Source organism: Vombatus ursinus, unplaced genomic scaffold, assembly GCF_900497805.2.
Source record: "Vombatus ursinus unplaced genomic scaffold, bare-nosed wombat genome assembly UNPS02005659.1, whole genome shotgun sequence".
In the NCBI taxonomy this organism is placed as follows: Eukaryota; Metazoa; Chordata; class Mammalia; order Diprotodontia; family Vombatidae; genus Vombatus; species Vombatus ursinus.
Window position 1 is genome coordinate 24,268,488 of NW_020945437.1, and position 20,963 is coordinate 24,289,450.

General features: G+C 40.0%; 1 protein-coding gene across 4 annotated transcripts in view; it reads right to left on the reverse strand.

Moving 5' to 3' along the window:
- Positions 1-2,147: 2,147 nt before the first annotated feature.
- Positions 2,148-20,963, reverse strand: part of PAAF1 (proteasomal ATPase associated factor 1) — a 66,013-nt gene continuing 47,197 nt past the window's right edge. For all 4 annotated transcript variants that reach the window (XM_027848094.1, XM_027848098.1, XM_027848097.1 and 1 more), the window contains 3 exons: positions 16,848-16,930; positions 13,267-13,349; positions 2,148-2,706 (listed from right to left, as the gene is read on the reverse strand). In XM_027848094.1, coding sequence (XP_027703895.1) covers positions 2,629-2,706; positions 13,267-13,349; positions 16,848-16,930 — 244 coding nt within the window. In that variant the 3' untranslated portion in view covers positions 2,148-2,628. The remainder of the gene's footprint in view (positions 2,707-13,266; positions 13,350-16,847; positions 16,931-20,963) is intronic.

Below are 20,963 nucleotides of genomic sequence, written 5' to 3' on the forward strand. Positions count from 1 at the left end.
GTTTGGCCCATATCTCCAGGATCATGTCTTTATTACAGAATAGCGTGGTTCATTCAGCACTGAGTAGTTGAGATGCACCAGACATCTTTGTCCCATAATCTTCACAGAAGCTCTATGGACTGTTGTTGTCACTGTAAAATTGCATCTTGTTTGCCTTAAGAAGGCAGTAAGACTGAGTCAAGAATCCTGCATCTCTCTAAGCTTTCCTTGCTCTTTACTTTTGGAGTTAAATGCTACCTTCTTAGAGACAGATGAGCTGTCCTGTGGGTAAACCCTGTGGAGTTCACATTTCTTGTTTAGCAGCTTCCCAATTTCCCCATCATTTTCATCAAACATATGTTTATTTTTGTGAATATTCTGGCTCAGATAAGCCACTCTCCCTCACTGCCCATAGCTAATTTATTGCTAACACCTCCTCCCTACCTTCACAACATTGCTAGTAAATGCTTCCTTCTCTCCTCTGACACTGCCATCATCCTAGTGAAGGCCTTCATGTCCTCACATTTAGACTATTATAATAACCTGCTAGTGAATCTCCCTGCTTCAACTCTTCCCAATGTACATCATTCTCCACTCAAACTGATCCTCCTAAAATACAAGTTTGACCATGTCACCACCTATTCAATAGACTCCAGTGGCTTCCGTGTTGCCTCAAGTATCAGATATAAAAGCCTCTGTTGGGTTTTTAAAGAAAGCCCTCCGTAACCTTGTCCCTTCCTGCTTTTTAGTCCCCTCCACATACTCTGTGATCCAGTGACCCTCACTGCCTTGCTGTTTCTCTTACTACACATGGCATCTCCCGACTCCATTTTTACTTGCTGTCCTCCAACCCTGTAACACTCTCCCTCCTCATCTCCACCTCAACTTCTCTGGCTTCAAGTCTCAGCTAAAATCCCACCTTCTGCCAGAGACCTTTCCGTATGTCCCTTAATGGTGTGCCTTCCCTTAATTTCTGATGTAGCCTTTCTATACCTCATCTGTACACAGTGGTTTGCACGTTGTCTGTGAGCTCCTTGAAAAGAGGCATGGTCTTTTACCTTTCTTTGTATCCCCAGGGCTTGCTTAGCACAATTTCTGGCACATAGTAGGTGCTTAATAAATGCTTATTGACTGATTTGTTGATTACTCTACCCTCCTCACCCCAAGCCTCTGGCCCTTTAACACACATTAAGTCAAACATGCACTTCTGCATTAGATCCTTAATTCCTCATTTGTTAGACCTAGATAAGCATTTGAGAGTAGACATTAAGGTCAGGGTTTTACTATTTAGCAATTGATTGCCAAGTCTTTTTGATTCTACCTCTATAATACCATGTTAGCTCAGGCTCTTATCACCTCCTTAAGCCATTACAACAGCCTCCTAACTGTTCTTGCCTCCACCACTCTTCTAATTCATCCTCTACAAAACTTCCAAGGTGACATTGCTGAAATTAAAATCTGATCGTGTCATTTCCATGCTGAATAAACAAACTACAATGGTTCCCTTTACTTCTAAGATCAAATACAAACTCCTTGGGTTAAGCATTTAAAGCTCTTCACACCTAATTCCAGCCTGCCTTCCCAGGTTTAGCAGACATTACTTTCCTTAATGCTCTCTTTGGTACAAACAGATCTTCCTATTCCTTACATGACACTCCATCTCCTATCTCTGTACAGGCTGTCCCCCATACCTAGAATACATTTCCTCTTCATTTCCACCTGTTAAAACCCCAAAAGCTCAACTCAAATACCACTTTCTACAGGAAGCCTGCCCTGACCCTACCTACTAGTGCTTCTCCCCCCACCAAAAATGGTCTCATTTTGTATATATTTATTTACATACAAGCTATCTCTCTCAATAGAATGGAAACTCCTTGAGGCTAAAAACGGTTTATTATTTTTTTTAAGGTTTCCCTAGTCCCTAGCCATGCCTGCATACAGAAGGAATTTAAATACTTGGTGTTTGTTTGACTAATCATGGAATCTCAGCCCTTATTTTACAGATAAAGCAAGTGCAGCCTAGACAGAGGAAAGGACTTGCCCAAAGCCACACAACTAATAAGAATATCTGGGGTTGGAACCCAGGTACTTCTGTCTCCAAATCTAAAGCTACTGTGCTTTTCAGCTTTAGAGCTATAACAGATCTTGTGGGAAAACATGAAACAAGATTTCTCCTGATGTCTCCAAATGCTTCTCCTTTATTTCCTTCATGAGGGGCTAGCTTTGATTCTCTGGTTCCATAGGTACATTCAATGGACTTGATGTCTCAGAAAACTGAACAGCATATACATAGTGAACAAAGTCCTGCAGAGAGAGGGGCTCCCTTTCTGCATCCCCGGGGCCACATTAATCGTTGAACAGAGGGAATGGGGATGTGCTGACTGTGGTGCAGGGGAAAGGAGGAGTGGATGCTAACGCAGATAGAAATTACATGTTTGCTCAGATCCAAGTGGCTCTCTGTGTGGACTGAAACAAGCCAAAGGTCACACGGAGGACAGTATTTGGGTCTTTCTGGCCCTGTGAACAGAGCCCTAGCATGCTGTGTGTGCCCAGTGTAGAGGGTCTATGGTCCCACAAGGCCAGTGGGGTCTCAGCTCCCCGGTGATGAAGGATTCTGGTTTCTAGCCAATCACTCAGCTCTCTGAGTTATCAAAGGTCAGAGAGCTGATACCGGCGCACAACACCATCTCGACAGCAGGTGTAAATCTGCTTCTCCCATGTGGATACCTAAAAAACAAGCATTTATAACTCATGAGGAAGCTGGCATTCTACTGTTTTTTCCCAAACACATCACTCCACTAGCCCAACAGTTGTTCCTATTTCTATTGTGTTTTTTGTTTACAGAGGGCATTCCTCACAATGGCCCTATGAGGAGAACAATAAAAATACCACTGTCCTCATTTTCCTGAAGAGCAAACAGTGTTTGCAGAGGGCAACTGACAGTAACACAGCTAGTAAATGGAAGACTCAGGACCTGAACCCGTATCTTATGATTTCAAGTCTAGTGCTTCTTCCACTGAGCCATTTTGTTTCTCAAACCCTTTTAATTTTTTTTAAATTTTAATTTATTTTTAGTTTTTGACATTAACTTCCACAGGATTTTGAGCTCCAAATTTTCTCCCTATCTCTCCCCTACCCCCACCCCATGACAGCTGCCATCCCTTCTATCACCACCCGCCCCCTTTCTCTTATCCCCTTCCCCTTCTATTTTCCTATAGGGTAAGATAGATTTTTATACCCCATTATCTGTGTATCTTATTTCCCATTTGCATGTAAAAACAATTTTTACCATTTGTTTTTAAAACTTTTGAGTTCCAGATTCTCTCCCACCCTCCCTCCCCACCCACCCTCACTGAGAAGGCAATCAATTTGATATAGGTTATACATGTGCAGTCATGCAAAACACTTGCATAATAGTCACGTTGTATAAGACTAACTTTATTTCCCTCCATCCTATCCCATCTCCCGTTTTGACCCTGTCCCTCCTCTAAAGTGTTTGCTTCTGATTACCCTTTCCCCCAATCTGCCCTCTCTTCTATCATCTCCTCCCCCATCCCCTTCCCTCCTATTTTCCTGTAGGGTAAGATAGATTTCCATACCCAATTAAGTGTGTATGTTATTCCCTCCTTAAGCCAAATCTGATGAGAGTAAGGTTCACTCATTCCCTCTCACCTCCCCCCTCTTCCCCTCTACTGTAAAAACATTTTCTTGCCTCTTTTATGTGAGATAATTTACCCCATTCTACCTCTCCCTTTCTCCTTCTCCCAGTACATTCCTCTCTCTCACCCCTTAATTTTATTTTTTTTAGCATTATCCCTTCATATTCAACTCACCCTGTGCTCTCTGTCTATATATATATTCCCTCCAACTACCCTAATAATGAGAAAGGTCTCATGAGTCACAAATAGCATCTTTCCACATAGGAACGTTAACAGTTCAACTTAAGTCCCTTATGATTCTCTTTCCTGTTTGCCTTTTCATGCTTCTCTAGTCTTGTATTTGAAAGTCAATTTGTTCTATTTAGCTCTGGCTTCTCAAGAATGCATTAAATTCCTCTACATCATTGAGTATCAATTCCCCCCCCCCCCCAAACCCCCCCCCCCCCCCCCCCGCCCACAAGCAATGCATTACACTCAGTTTTGCTGGGTAGGTGATTTTTGGTTTTACTAGTCCCTTAATGTAGAAACTACTAAATCTTGTGTTGTCCTGATCGTGTTCCCACAATACTTGAATTGTTTCTTTCTTTCTCCTTGACCTGGGAGTTCTGTTACTTAGCTATAATATTCCTGAGAGTTTTCCTTTTGGGATCTCTTTCAGGAGGTGATTGGTGGATTCTTTCAATTTCTATTTTACCCTCTGGCTCAAGAATCTCAGGGCAGTTTTCTTTGATAATTTCTTGAAAGATGATGTCTAGGTTCTTTTTTTGAACATGGCTTTCAGGTAGTCCAATAATTTTTAAATTATCTCTCCTGGATCTATTTTCATTCTTTTGGTTTTGTTTCATAATTTTTTGATTTCTCATAGAGTCATTAGCTTCCATTTGCTCTATTCTAATTTTTAATGAATTATTTTCTTCAGTGAGCTTTCGGACCTCTTTTTCCATTTGGCTAATTCTGCTTTTTAAGGAGTTTTTTTCTTCAGTGGCCATTTGGTCTAGTCTATTTTTTAGGGTGTTATTTTCTTCAGTATTTTTTTGAGTCTCCTTTAGCAAGCTGTTGACTCATTTTTCATGATTTTCTTGCATCAGTCTCATTTCTCTTCCCAATTTTTCCTCTACTTCTCTTACTTGATTTTCAAAATCCTTTTTGAGCTCTTCCATGGCCTGGAAACAATGCATATTTTTCTTGGAGGCTTTGGATGTAGAAGCTTTGTTGTCTTCTTCTGATTGTATGTTTTGACCTTTCTTCTCACCAAAGTAAGATTCTACAGTCTGAACTTTTTTCTGTTGTTTGCTCATTTTGCAAGCCAATTACTTCACTTTTTAACTCTTTGTTAACGTAGGGCTCTGCTTCCAGTGTGGAGGGTATACTGTCCCAAGCTTCAAGGGTTCTGTGCAGTTGTTTTCAAAGATACTTCTAGGGACCTGTAAGTTTTCAGTTCTTGCAAGGTGGTATGATCTAAGGGGGAGGTGTTTATTCCTCTTCTGGCCTGTGCTCTGGTCTTTGAATGACCACAAGCACTCTTTTCTGCCCTGGGACTGTGAGGAGGGTTCTCTCTCCACAAGCTCTGCTATGCCAGTGCTCCTTCTTGCCCCAGGATTGCCACCCAGATCCAAGTAAGAGCAAAGCAATAGAATCCCGCCTCACTGCCAGGAAAGAGATCCCTGTAATCCCCTTCTGATCAGTTGTTTGATCTCTTTACCGCCTGTGGCTGAGAGCTCTAGAAGCAGCTGCTGCCGCTGCTGCCACCCCAACAAACCTTTACTACTGACCTTCTAAACTGACTTTAGAGTTTGTGAGTTGAGAAGTCTGGAAACCACCACAGCTGCCAGTGATTCAATCCCCTGAGGCCTGCTCTGGGCCTGCTGGAGTATGGTCTGTGCCAATGCAGCCCAAGCTGAACTGCTGTCCCTCTCCCAGACCAGTGCAACAGATCTTTGTCATAGGCCATCCAGGTTGTCTGGGGTTGGAAATTTGTTTCACTCTGTCTTTTTGAGGGTTCTGTCGCTCTAGAATTTATTTAGAGTCATTTTTTACAGGTATTTGGAGCATTTTACAGGAGAGCTCAAGCAAATCCCTGCTTTTACTCCACCATCTTGGCTCTTCAAACCTTTTTTTTTTTTTTTTTGGTGAGGCAATCAGGATTAAGTGACTTGCCTAGGGTCACACAGCTAGTAAATGTCAAGTGTTTGGTCTGAGGCTGGATTTGAACTCAGGTCCTCCTGACTTCAGGGCCAGTGCTCTATCCACTGCACCACCTAGCTGCCCCTCCTCAAACCTTTTTTAAAAAATACTTTTTATTACAGATTTAATCAACCAAAACAAACATTCCAGTACACAAAATGGTTCTGTGAGCAAAAAAGAGGATTGTGTAGGAAACAATGAACTTCTGTTAAATTTTGTTTAAAAGTTCACATTAAATTCAGTAAAGTAGCAACTAGACTGCCCTGTTTAAAAAATCTTTGTTTTCTCTGAAGACAGGAAAATAGGAAATAGAATTACAGATTCTTAGAAATGCAAGGGACCTCTGAGACCATCCAGTCTGACCTACATCTGAACTCTGCTTTTCCTTTAATACTGTTGCTGATCAATGTGAAGATCTTCAGGGATGTGGAACTTACTACCTCCCAGGGCAGCACATTCTACTTTTGGATTGCACCAGTACAAGGTTTTTTCTTATATCAAGCTGAACTCTTCTTCTCTTACTTCTGTACTCCTAATTCAGTTATCTGGGGTCAAACTGATCAAATCTAATCAATTTTCCTATGACAATCCAGCAAGTATTAGAAAACACTTACTATGCCCTCACTAAGTTTTTTCTTCTTCAAGATAAATATGCTTTGTTCCTTCGACCAATTTTCATATACTGGTTATACTTTATCTGATACCCCTGACTCACTCTGGTCCTAGTGTAATATTTCCTGCTCCTTATTGCCACTTCTAGATCCTTCCTCTAGTGCCATCTCAACAATGTCTCTTCCTTTAAGGCTTCCTCTACCCAAACTCCCAGGTCATTCTCCTTCCTTTGACAATGGGTTCAGTGACTCCTTCACGGCTTCTTTCCACTCCAAATCCTGTACTTAGACAACGGGACTTCAACATCCATGTCGACATTCCCTCAAATACCCTAACTTATCAATTTTTCAATCTATTTAATTTCTATGGCCATTCTACCTCAGCTATATACACAGGAATGGTCACACCCTTGATCTTGCTATCACTCACAAAAGTTCCACTGCCATGGTCAAGAACTCTGAAATTCCTTTATCTGATCATTCCACCTCTTCCTTATGCCTCGCTTTGCCTAAATGTACCCTTCATTCTCACAGTTACCTCCAATCCCTCCACCTGTCAGTAAATTTCTAGGCCATCATTCCATGTTTTGGTACACTTTCCTCTCCTCCCCATCTAATACTTCTGAGTGAACTAGCTCAACTTTACACTATCCCCTACTGAATTTCTTGCTTCCTTGTACTACCACTGTTCGTGCCTTGCCAAATCCCAACCCTAGAATATTTCCACAATTTACTTGCTCCACTCCTACTTGTGTGCTACTAAATAGAGCTAGAGAAAGGCAAGGAATTATGCTGACTGCATCTATCACAAATTTATGTTACCTAATTTCAACCGGGCATTTACTGAAATAAGGTAATCTTTATATTCCTCTCTAATTAATTCTCCATCATATTCACCACAGGAGTTACTGAAAACTTCTTCTTCTTGACTTAAGCCTTCTATAGAACTCCCTCCTTCACCCTCCCTCTCAGTTGACTACCTAGCCTCATACTTTATTAAGAAAATCGAGGCAATGGGTTATTTTCCATCTCATCGTGCAAGCCCCTGATATTGTCTCCCAGTATTTCCTTCTTACTCCAACTCTAATAATGAGGTGGCCCTTCTCCTTACCAAGGTTAACACTTCTGGTGTTTTTTTGTTTTGTGTTTTTTTTTTGCTAGGCAATGGGATTAAGTGACTTGCCCAGGGTCACACAGCTAGTTAAGTGTCAGGTGTCTGAGGCCAGATTTGAACTCAGGTCCTCCTGACTTCAGAGCTGGTGCTCTATCCACTGTGCCTCCTAGCTGCCCCAAGGTTAACACTTCTACACATTCCCCTTGATGTCACCTCCTCCATCTTCACCAGTAGCACTGTAAATAATGCAGTGGACCTGGAGTCAGGAAAATCTGAGTTCCAACCTAGCCTCAGACACTTATTAGCTGGGCAAGTCATTTAATTTGTTTGCCTCAGTTTCCTCATATGCAAAATGTCTGTAATAATAGAATTTACCTCCCAGGGTTGTTATGAGGATGATCAAATGAGATAATATTTGCAAAGCACTTAGCATAGTGTCTGGCACATAGCAGGCACTACATAAATGTTAGTTATTACTATTATCCTATTTGCAACTGTGTATTTCCTTCCATCTTATTCTCTTACACTTATTCTTCTCCTTCTTTCCCCTGCTCCCTCTTTAAGAGCCTGTTTTGCTTCTGCCAATACCTACCTTAATTCATCTCCCTTTTATTCTTCCCTTTTCCCTTACCCCCTTTCCTCCTTACGTGCCTATCGGGTAAGATGTGTTTCTACACGCAGTTGTGTATGTGTGTATTTTTCTCTCCTCTAACCAGTTCATATGAAAGTAAAGCTCAAGTGCTGTCCATTTCCTCCGACACATGCTGCCCCTTCCTTGTTGTATAAAATCCTTTTTGTGCACCCCATTTATGTGAGAGAATTTTTCCCATTCTTCATCTCCCTTCCCTTCTTTTTCCAGGGCATTTTTCTTCCCTATCCATTCCATTTCTCTTTTGAGATCATTTAAACACAACAGAATTACACTTACATCCTCTGTCTAATTAGACTCCCTCTATGACCCTCGGTGATGACAAAGTTCTGATGAGTTACATGTATCCCATCTCATAAGAATGTACACAGTTTAACCTTGTTCAGTTCCTTATAATTTTTCACTCATTTACTTTTTTATGTTTCTCTTAACTCCTGTGTTTGAACTTCAAATGCTCTACTCAGTGGTCTTCTGTTCATCAGGAATTCTTGGTAGTCCTTTATTTCATCAAATAGCCTTTTTCTCCTCCTTGTAGGATTATACTCAGTTTTTCTGGGTAGGTTATTCTCAGTTGTAAGCCTAGATCCTTTGCCTTTTGAAATATCATATTCTAATCTCTCCACTCCTCATAAATAATGACTTCTAAATCTTGTGTAATTCTGATTGTGGCTCCATACTTTTGAATTCTTTCTTTCTGGCTCCTTTCTGTTATTTTTCCATGACTGGGAGCTTAGAATTTGGGCTATAATATTTCTGAGAGTTTTCATTTTGGGATTTTTTTCAAGAAGTGACTGGTTGATTCTGTCAATTTCTAATTTACCTTCTGGTGCTATGACATCTGGACATTTTTCTTTGATGATTTCCTGAAATCTAGTCTACGTTTAAGTCCTGAAGTCTAGACTCATTTTTTGTTCATGGCTTTCAGACAGTCTTTTTTGGTGAGGCATTCGGGGTTAAGTGACTTGTCCAGGGTCACACAGCTAGTGTCATAGGTCTGAGGCTGGATTTGAACGCACATCCTCCTGATAAATTACCCCCTCTTGGTCTGTTTTCTAGGTCAGTTTTTCCTATGAGATATTTTACCTTTTTTTTAGTCTTTTGACTATGCTTTATTATTTTTTGATGTCTCATGGAATCATTAGCTTCCATTTGGCCAATTCTAACTTTTAAGGAATTATTTTCTTCAGTAAGGCTTTGTATTTCTTTTTCCAGGCTGTTAATTCTCTATTCATATTTTTCTTCCCTATCTCTTTCCCCATTTGTTTTTTAAAAAAGATTTTTTAAAAAAAGTGTTGAGTTCCAAGTGTCATCCTTCCCTTCTCTACCCACCCCCCGCTCCTTGTAACAGTAAGCAATCTGATATAGGTTATACATGTGCAATCATGTAAAATGTTTCCATGTTAGTAATTTTGTGCAAGAAGACTCAAACAAATATGACAGAAGGAAGGAAAGAAGGGAGTGAGGGAAGGAGGGAGGGAGAGAGGGAAAAGTAATATACTTCAGTCTGTATTCAGACAACATCAATTCTTCCTCTGGACGCAGACAGCATTTTTCGTCATGTGTTCTTTGGGGCTGTCTTGGATCACTGTATTAAATCACAGTTCATTGTACAATTCATTTGGTTTTTAAAGTAATTTTTTAGCTCCTACTTTAACTCTTGCTTTGACTCTTCTAGGAATTCTTGTTGCATTTTTCAATCTGCATTTATCTTTGACGTGTTGCTTATAGAGGTTTCTTTCTTTTTGTTTGTTTGTTTTTGTGAGGCAATGGGGTTAAGTGACTTGTCCAGGGTCACACAGCTAGTAAATGTCAAGTGTCTGAGGCTGGATTTGAGCTCAGGTCCTCCTGACTCCAGGGCCGGTGCTCTATCCACTGTGCCACCTAGCTGCTCCTAGAGGTTTCCAAGTCATTCTCTTCTTTTGTGTTTGTGTCTTGACCTTTCTGTGGTCATAACAGCTCTTAATATTCAGAATATATTTTTTTTTGCTACTTCTTGACTTAGGACTTTATATTAATACTGGGCTCAGCATATACTTTGAGTGCTGGAGGAACTTTGTCCTCTTACAACAAGCTTTTACAGCTCCAGCCAGGGCCTGCAAGTTTTTAGTGAGCCCAAAATGGTGTGGTCTGGTGGAAGGTGTGTTCAGTGTTCTCCTGGTCTGAGTGCTGCAAGTACACAACCCAGGTTTGGGTCTACTGGTTTGTTTCTAACTGGGAATTTCAGTAGATTACTCCTTGATTCAACCATTATTGGCTAGCTGAGAGAGGGTCTGAAGGTTCAGAGAAACTAAACTGCCAGCTCCCTCTGGTCTGAGATGTCCTCTGCTCCTAGGATCAGAGCCACTCACACAGCTGCCATTTACTGTCCAGAACTTGTTCTGTGCTCAACATACAAAGGCCAACACTTATACCTGCTCCTCTCTGCACAGAGTGGTAGGCAATAGAGCTGCTAGATGGCAACTGTTTCTGCACCACAAATTTGCTCAAGAATCCCCTGGTATCTCTTCCTAATGCCCTCTCCAGGCTCTCTCTTAGTCCCCAAGGTCTGGAATGATACCTCCCACAGCCACTGCATGCTCTTAACAGTCCCCTCTTCAGCATCTGTATACCTCTCTGTCCAGCTCCCTAAGCCTGGCAAAATGATTTACTTGGCTTTCCTGATCAGAATTCAACCTAGTGCATTCTCTAGATCTTTGTTGAGGAAACATGAGGAGAGAGCAAGACTCTAATGCTTCTGTCATCTTGGCTCTGCCCTGACCAACTCTCCTCTTTTTCACAGTTTACCCCTGGAAAAAGATGTCATTTTGACTGCTCCTGTTTTTCCCTCACTTCTCAATGCTTTGCTTAGGTTCCTCTGTTGCCCCTCCATTGATTCTAAACCCTTCACAATTAAGCTTCTGACCTCATTAATCAAACTGCTCTTTCCAAGGTTACCAATGATCTCTTAATTGCCAAATCCAATGTCCTCCTCTCAATCCTCATCCTTCTGAAGCTTAACACTGTTGACCATATTCCCTTCCTGGCTGCTCTTCTTGGAATTTCTGCAACATTTTTCCCTCATGGTTCTCCTTTGTGACCACTCCTCAATTTCTTTTGTTAGATCATCAAACATGCCACGTCCACTCACTGTAGGAGTCCTTTATGTTTCAGTTGAGGGTGCTCTTTTCTCCTCACTTGGTGGCCTTATCAGTTCCCATGAGTTCAATTATCATTTCTATCCAGAGGATTCCCATTATCTCTCTATTTAATCCTAGTTTTCTCCTGAGTTAGGTCCCATGTAACCAACTTCTTATTACAAATTTCATATAGAGTGTCCTGTAGATACTTTAAACACAATAGGTCCAAAACAGAATTCCTTATCTTTTGCAACAAAAGCAATCTTCTTCCAAACTTGCCTATTAAAAGGTGGTGCCTGTTAAGGGTACCACCATCCTTCCATTTACCCTGGTTCACAATCTTGGTGTTAGCCTTAACTCCTTAATCTCCCTCACTCTACTTTTAATCTAATCATTGCTAAATCTTGTCATTTCTTGTTCCACAGTATCACTTACTTATGTTACCTTCTCTCCACTCACAAAACTAATATCTTAGTCTAGGCCCTTATTGCCTCCCACCTTGATTTTTTCATTAGCTTCCTAATTGGTCTCCCTGACTCCATCTCTAACCCATTCTTTATACAGCAATCAAAGGGATTTTCCTAAATCATAGGTGTGACCATGTCAACCTCTATTTCATAAATTCCAGTATAAACTCCTTGGGTAGCATTTAAAGCTCCTTGCAAACTGGCCAGTCTTACTTGTTTCTTCCCTCCACACACTGTTAAGTCCAGTCACACTGGCCTCTTTGCTTTCCTCACAAATGATGCTCTAACTCTGTGCCTTTGCATTGGCTATCACTCACACCTTCAATGTACTCCCTCCTCACTTCTGCCTCTTGGAATCCCTAGTTTCCTTTAAAACTTAGTTCCAATACCACCTTCTAGATGAGGGGATGTTAATCTGAGGCCTGTGAATTTGTTGTGGTTGGTTTTTTAAAATATTTGATAACTGTATTTGTTCTTAGCATAAAGCCTGGCACATAGTAAGTGCTTAATAAATGTATTTGAATATTATTAGTTTCTTATGTAATTTTAAGCATTTTATTTTATGCAATTAAGAATAATACTTTGAGATGGGTTCCACAGGATTAACCAGACTGCCAAAGATGTCCATGACACAAAAAAAGGTTCTAGATGTCTTTCTGATCCCTCTCAGCTTCTATTACTTTTCCCACAAAAAGCATCTTGTATTTATTTTGTATAGATTATGTATCCATTTGTATGCTGTCTCCCCTGTTAGAATGTATGCTCCATGAGTGCAGGGCTTTTTTCAACTCTGTCTTTCTATTCCCAGTGATTATCATAATTCCTGGCTTGTTGATGGATATATATGGCAAGTTTCAAGTCCTTCAAGCCATCTTGGTTTCTGAACTCTAGATATATGTCAACCTATCAAAACTATTACTAAAACCTTCCTTTGTGGCCTGATCAAGATAAAGAATAGCAGGATTATATCTTCCTTCCTTCTGGATAGCGGTTGAAGATTATGTTAGCAGTGAAGAGAGTAAAAGCAGTGAAGAGTAAAAACGATGCTGGATTCAGTATCTTTGGGACAAAATTTTGTCATCTACAATAAGAAATTGGACTAGATTGCTAAGGTTTCTTTCAGCTCCATATTCTGAATCTATGATTTAACACCACAAAACCTAGATTCTAATTCCAGCTCTGATATTCACTAGCTGGGTGACTCTGTAGCAAGTCACTTCCTTTCTCTGAGTCTTATTTTCCCCGTCTGTAAAATGGAGATAATAATCCACCTGATAGGACTGTTGTGGGGAAAGCACTTATAAACTTTTAACTAGTACAGAAATGGGAATTATTATTTTTATTACTATTTTTCTAGCAGCTGAGAAACTACCAACAACCATCAAAGACCTGGCCTATGGAACCAACCTACTTGCCACCAGGTGGCAGCACTCAGCATCTCCAAAGCATCAACCAAGGCTGCATGTGGTGCCCTCCTTGAGACTTACCTTGTACACAGGGTCACAGTCAGCCTCAGTCAACTCAATTACATAGTCCAAGTCCTGCTGCATAATGAAGCAGGTCCCATCACCTGAAAAAGAAAAAGAGGAAGAATCCAGCTCACATGGAATCATAAAATACTTAGAATCTGATAAGTAGAAGTCATCTAAAAGCACAGGACTGGAGCAGCTAGGCAGTCCAGTAGATAGAGCACTGGCCCTGGAATCAGGAGGACCCGAGTTCAAATCCAGCCTCAGACACTCGACACTTACTAGCTGCGTGACCCTGGGCAAGTCACTTAACCCCATTGCCTAGCAAGAAATAAAATAAAATAAAATAAAAGCACAGGACTGCAAATTAGAAAACTGGGTTCAAAGGCCAGTCCTGAAATTTGTACAGTCTGCCACCTTGGGCGAGTTACTTGACCTCTCTGAGGGTAAGTGTTCTACTGCATCAAACAAGGAGAAGAGCACGCATTCAATTTACCTCATATGTTTGTTCTGAGGAAAATGCTTTGTAAACATTAAAGTACTACAGAAATGTGAATTGTGCAGACGGGGACGGGGGCTCCCCTGAACACGGGACGGTAGACGGGACGGGAACACGGGAGTTCCCCCGAACACGGGACGGGAGACGGGGACGGGAACACGGGAGTTCCCCCGAACACGGGACGGTAGACGGGGACGGGAACACGGGAGTTCCCCCGAACACGGGGACAGGAACACGGGAGTTCCCCCGAATACGGGACGGGAGACGGGGACGGGAACACGGGAAATATAGTCCAGTGTAACGGAAAAGAGGGTTTGATCAGAAGACCTCAGGTTCAAGTGCTAGCTCTGACACTAGCTGTACGACTTCCTATCCTGGAATATTACTGTACTAAAAGAAGTAACAAATATGAGAAATTAAAAAAAAAAAACATGAGGAGATCTATATGAAATGATGCAGGGTGAAATTAGAACAATATATCCAGTGACCAAAGTAATTTAAATAAAAATAACACTAAAAAGAAGCAAGAGTGTAATGGTGGCTTTTACACAAGCAAAATCAATGCAGTTAGAATTAAAAGGGAAACAGTCTACTGGGGAAAAAAAATCTTTGGAGCAGATTTCTCTGATAAACTTTGATATCCAAGATGTATAAGACAATGACACAAATATATAATAAAAGGCATTACTCAATAGATAAGTGTTCAAAGACTGTGAACAGGCAGTGCTCACATGAAGAAATAAAAGCTATCAAAAGGCATATAAAAAAATTCTCCAAATTACTAATAAGAGAAATACAAATTAAAACAACCCACAGCCAACAGATTTACAAAGATGACAAAAAATGAAAATGGCAATTGTTGGAAGACCTCTGAGAAGACAAGCATACTGATTCATGATTGGTAGAGCTATGAACTGGTTCAATCATTCTGGAAAGCTAGTTGGACCCTGAAAGTCACTAACTTGTGCCTCTAAGGCACATATAACCAAAGAGGTCATATACAGAAGGAAAAGACCACACATACAAAAATATTTATAGCAGCACTCTTTGTTACAGCAAAGAATCAGAAACAAAGTTGAGTAATCATCAAATGGTTGAATAAACTGTGATATATGTGAATGACATATTATCACACCTTGTGAATGATGTATATGATGGATTCAGTGAAACCTGAGAAGACTTGCATAAACTGATACAGAATAAAATAAACATAACCAAGAGAATAATTTAAACATTGACCACAATAATATAAAAGAGAACAACTTGGAAAAACTATAGAATTCTGATCAATGCAGTGACCAACTATGACTTCAGAAAACTAAGGATGAAGCATGCCTCTCATCTCTTGGCAGAGAAGTGAGGGACTAGATGTGCACATTGAGAAACATGTTTTCAGGTATGGTCAAATGAATTTTTTGCCTAATCATGCTTATTCGTTACAAAGGAAGGCTTTATTTGGGGGCAGGATCAGTTTAGTGGAATGGAAAAAAAAGATAATAAAATATTTTCAAAATACACAGAAGAAAATGAAATGAAGTTAAGAAAGGGACACAGGACAATTTTTAAAAATATATTAAAGTTATCATGTACGAAAGAAAAATGTAACTAACTGTTCATAGTTGTATAATCCTCTTTTTTGTTCTTTGTATACTGAAATAATAGCTGTTGAAGCTTGTTCAGTTCATCATAAAAGAGGAAAAGTGTTTAAAATAAAAATAATCCCAATAATGGTCCTGGAGAACAGATAATGAAGCATACTTTTTTTTTCTTTTTGGTGAGGCAAACGGAGTTAAGTGACTTGCCCAAGGTCACCCAGCCAGTAAGTGTCAAGTATCTGAAGCCACATTTGAACTCAGGTCCTCCTAAATCCACGGCCGGAGCTCTATTCACTGCGCCAACTAGTTGCCCCTGAAGCATACTTTCCTCTTCTAATCAGTGAAGTGAGGGACTACTAGGGCAAAATGCTATATATGTCATCAGAAGTCACTTTATTTTATATTTAACTGCTTTTCGTTTCAAGCACAAGGCTAACAATGGACTATGACTTTGTGCCTGTTGTCTGAAGACCAACCTAGTTAACTCCTAAGAGATTTATAGCAGAATGGTGGCTGCCAAGGGATGAAATTCTGTTAGTCAAAGAAACTCATGAAGATTGTTTCTATTAAGTCCCAGAGGGGCTGAACGCTTTATCAATGGAGGGAGCAGTCTAACAGATGAAAATACAAAAACTTTTTAAGTACTGGAAGATTATTATATCACAAGTAAGGGAAAGGGAGGGCTTGAAGAAGGAGGTAATGGTGTCAAATGCATTGAGAATGTCAGAGAGACTGAAGATAAAGAAAAAAATCATTCAATTTAGCTAAAAGGAGGACAACAGGAAGAAAAGAGATATATCCCTACCATGATAATTTTTTAGAAACACATATGTCAAATTGTAGTAGAAGTGACTGTATTGTTATTTTGCCCGAAAGCTAAGCTTTTATTTAATTCCCTAAATTATTCACTCACATTTTGCCAGCCCTAATGCTAGCTTCAGAATATCTGAAAGAGAAATCATTCTACTCTTACACATATCATTAAAACACAGTCCATCCTCTTTGTGCCTCAGTTTCCTCATCTCTAAAATAGGGTTAATAATTCCTACCCTGCTTATTCCTATAGGGCTACTATGAGGTCAAATGAAATTATGTATATGAAAGTATTTTATAACCTGTCAAGCACTGTACAAATCTGAAGGATTATTAGTACTCTTGAAAACAAAGGCAATGCTATAGCTTCTGTTAATAGACAGGATTAACATAAAGTATAAATTCCTCTTGCTGTAATTTGATCAAGTGCTTAAGGTTTATAAAGCCCTTTCTTGGGAGGGGGGAAAAAAACCCCTCACGTGGTAGAAAGATTACTATCCCCATTTTATAGATGAGTAAACTGAGTCTCAGTGAAGTGACTTGCCCAGGATCACACAGTGTCACCATAACTCAAACCCAGTTCTCCTGATTTCATTCCACTAAAATAGAAGCTCAGCCCCAGTGCTAAAATTTACAAGGCATTCATTCACTTGCCAAAGAGGTCAGTTCCATACTTATGACTCTAGGGATACCTTGGCTGGCGGCGAATCCATCTCGGTAAGCCAACAGAGACAGTACTGGAGCTCCTGATCGGCGAATGACCTGAACTGGAACCCTGCAGGGAAAAAGATCAGGATGACGACCAAAAAGATTTCTTGAAAAGTGAGGCCAGCATATATTATCAACAACTTAAGGCAAATAGGACAAAGCAAGGAAAAAAATAAAACATTCATAATGATCATTTCCTGGCTAAGATCTCCCTAAAGCTGACTTGAAAGTTGAAAGGCAGAGTGATATAGAGGAAAAAGCCCCGGAGTAAGAATGAGAGACCTTGGGTTTGGATCCCAGACCTGTCACTTTAATACCTGTGTGACCTTGGGCAAGTCACTTCTCTCTAGGTCTCAGTTTCCTCATCTGGAAAAAGATCAGGTTATCTAGAAGATCTAGCTCTAAGGGTTCTTTCAGCTTGAAATGTTATTATCCTATGAAAGTAAAAGAACAGTCTGTAAATAAAGCTAATCTTAGAGTTCAGATGAGAAAGTAAAAAACTCCCTTCTTTAATAATGTTGTTGATTACCTAATTTATAGTAAGCCCTGTCCCCTCCAAGGTAGTTCCTGTGTCAGGAATTAATTATTTAAATTATCTATTTCAGGAACTTGAAGGGAAGAACCTGCTGGTTCTTTACTTCCAACAAGGTAGGGGGCAAACTTGTAAACCAGTTTATATCAACCCATTCAGTCTATGATATTCACGCCAGTTTGGTCCAAAAACGTACTAACCTAAATGGGAAAGTAGCAAGCATCCTGGAAAGAGGTTTGTTTGTGCAACCAAGAGACTTGGGTTCTTATCCCAGTCAGGCCACTTCTTAGCTATGTAACCATGGGCAAGTCATTGGCCATCTCTAAGTCTCAGTTTCCTTCTGTGAAATGGAGATGAGAATATTTGCACTAGCCATTTTCTTAGGCTTGTTGTAAGAAAGTACTTTGCAAATTTTAAAGTGCTACAGAAATGGGAGAAGTTATTTCTGGGTCAAGGGAATTCACCAAGACAATAGAAGCAACTACCCCACACCATGAGAGATGATGGATGACAGGTTCAAGACAGGAAAGTGTCAATGGTGAGAAATAGGTCAAGCAGAACACAGAATTTGGGGTTAAGTAGGACAAACTATTATTTAAGCAATTTACCTTTAGGTCCAAGAAGCAGTGTGGAGTAGTGACTTGAAATCTGGCCTCTGAGTCAGGAAGACTTATATTCAAGTCCTGCCTCTGACACAGATTGCTTGTGTGACTCTGGACAAGTCACATGAGTGCTCAGTGGCCCAGGCAACTCTAAGGCTAAATTACAAGACAGCTGCTGATCTGCACTGGCAGAAGGAGCCTTTTTAAGAGAAGTTCCCTATAGCTATGAAATCACAGGTCTGGACAAAATAAAGAACAAAAAACCATCAGGTCTAGTAAGCTGTGTTGTCCCTACCAGTATAACCAGCAAGTAATTTATTTGCAACAGAAAAGCGATTTCTTAAATGTGAGCTTTGGGTATGGCCAATTATTAAAAAGTATGCTAAATGAGAGTATTCTTATGTGGTTCCAGAGACTATAACTATGGAAGGGGAGAAAGGCATGCTGCAAAAAGGCAGATCTGGTCTCACTGAACAGAAACTCTTGCTAAGAGTTAGAGCTACCCCACAATGGAGCAGAGTGCCTCAAGAAGTAACCAGTGTCCTTTCACTGGCATTCAAGCAGAGATAGATATGCAGTTTGTCCATGAACTATACTTAAAGCCCTTCCCGTCTGGAAGAACTGTGGGAAGATTCAAAAGGATCGCTTCAAGAGCCTACGGTCCTGGAATGACTGACTTAGAAACCTGAAAGGAAGCAGCATCAAAGACAGTGATGACAAGAGAGGAATAATACCAAAGTATGAACAGACAACAATGGTAGAAGTCCAGCAGTCTGAGGATATTTGGTATGGGACAGACATTCTCCACAGGTACCACTGTTGTATGACAAGGTACAGTAATAACTGATCAGTCCCAAAATCTGGAATGACCGAGAACAACCATTTATTTCTAGGGCATTTTAAGTATCTTCCTAACAACAAACCTGGGAAGCAACTAGTACCAGTATTCCCACCCTCATTTTACAGATATGGAAACCAAGTTTCATTGAGCTTAACTGTCTTGGCCAAGGAAACATAGCTAATAAAGTCTAACTTCATGCGTTTTCTACCAAACCATAGCTATTCTCCTTACAATGATGACCCTGAGTTATCAAAAATAATTTTAAATCATTATGTTTAATACTCAAAGTTATAATGTTTAAAAAGGCAGGGAAGTTATGCAATTCACTAAGAAGGAAAAGTCTTCTGGTTTGCAGACATGAGTTTCAGTTACTGAAAAGAATCACTTATGGGATCTTTCATTGCCTGAATCAACTGATCCATCAATAAGCATTTATTAAATATCTAGTATATGTCAAGCACTGTTAGGCACAATGGACAAAAAAATAAATAGTCCCTGCTTATATTCTACTGGGGGAAACCATATGTATCCATGTAAGTAAATATAAAATACAATAAATAAGAAGAATAAATAGGATAAATAGGAATAAATAGGAAGCATTTAGAGAAATCAAGAAAGGCTTCATTCATAGAGAAAGTGGCATTAAACTAAGCTTTGAAAAAAGCCAAGATTCTAAGAGACAGAGGCAAGAGAGGAATGCACTTCAGGAATATGGAATATTAAGAGGCATGGGATGTTGTGTGTTAGAAAACAGTTAATCAGACAAAACTGGCTGGACTGCTGAGTAGTAGATGCCTGATAAATCATTACTGCTCCCAGGACCCCCATTTTCTAGTCATGTTCAATGCTGTGCACACACAGAATATACTATGACTTTTCTCTCTGACACAGCATCATGCCAGAGGTTAATAGGCAGGTGTGATGCTATCAGCACCTGTGCTTAGATGCAGAGTAAGCCAGGGCACCAAAATCCCAGGTTGCTCCCTATGAGAGGCTGGCAGAATGCTGCTGATTTCTTTCTGTAAGCAGGTTTGTAAAGCTCTGGATTTCGATTCAACTAAAAAAAAATCTTTCAATAGAACAAATATGTCTTCATGTTTCCTTGACACTTTCTGGAATACATTTCTCTTCACTTCTAGGTACTGACATCCTTTTCTTTCTTTGAGGCCCAGTTTAGGACCTTCCTCAGTAAGTCTTCCTATTCTCTGTAGCTAAAAATAGCCTTTTCTCAAATTTTCCAAAAGCACTTTGTCTCATGCTAAACTATCAAGGGCTAGGGTTGACAACATGCTGACATCTTGAGATGGGTGAATGCTGCAAGAAGCAGCACAGGGAAGTGTGATAAAAACAATTATCAACATCAGAAAACAGGAATTTCTGGGAAATATTAAAGTGTCAGGATCATTCAAGGAAGATAAAGCTGAAAAACTATTTAATGAAGGTTACAGGAGTGTAAATGGTGATTTTTTTTTTAATAACAGACATCAGATTTTCTAAGGAGAGGATAAGAAGAAATGCTCTTAAATTATAGCGAGAGAGATTTTAGAAAGGCACACAGAACTGTAACAGCATGAATTGTTAAATCCCGGGACAGAGAGGCTGAGAAATAACCTTTTTTGTAGATCATTAAGAACAAGAAAACCATCTCTTGAATGGATTAGGTCAGGTCTCGTGTGAAGACAGAAGGGTGTACTATGTAACCTAGAGAGGTTCCTTCCAGCCTCAGATTTTGACAGGTTTACTACCACCCAGGGGAATGCTGGTGGGGAACCTTGAGGTCCTTTAACCTATAAATGCTAGAGAAGGACAGAGTATCATGTTTAATGAAATAAAGAGTTGTTCTATAACATAAGCTCAATTTTCAAAACAAACGTGACACCAAGGGCCATTTACTATCTTTCGATATAACTTCAGGAAAAGTAATGAAATAGATCTGAGGGTCAACTCTGGAAAAGTAGGAAATATTGCTTTGGATCAGTGTTCATCTGGAAACCAGACTAAAATCAGATTTAAACCTACTTGATGAATCTGCGATTTCATCCATATGAGCACACCTTCTACCAACAAAGATCCCAAACCCCCCATCCACACTTTCCCCTGTATGATTCTTATCCATGTCTGTCCA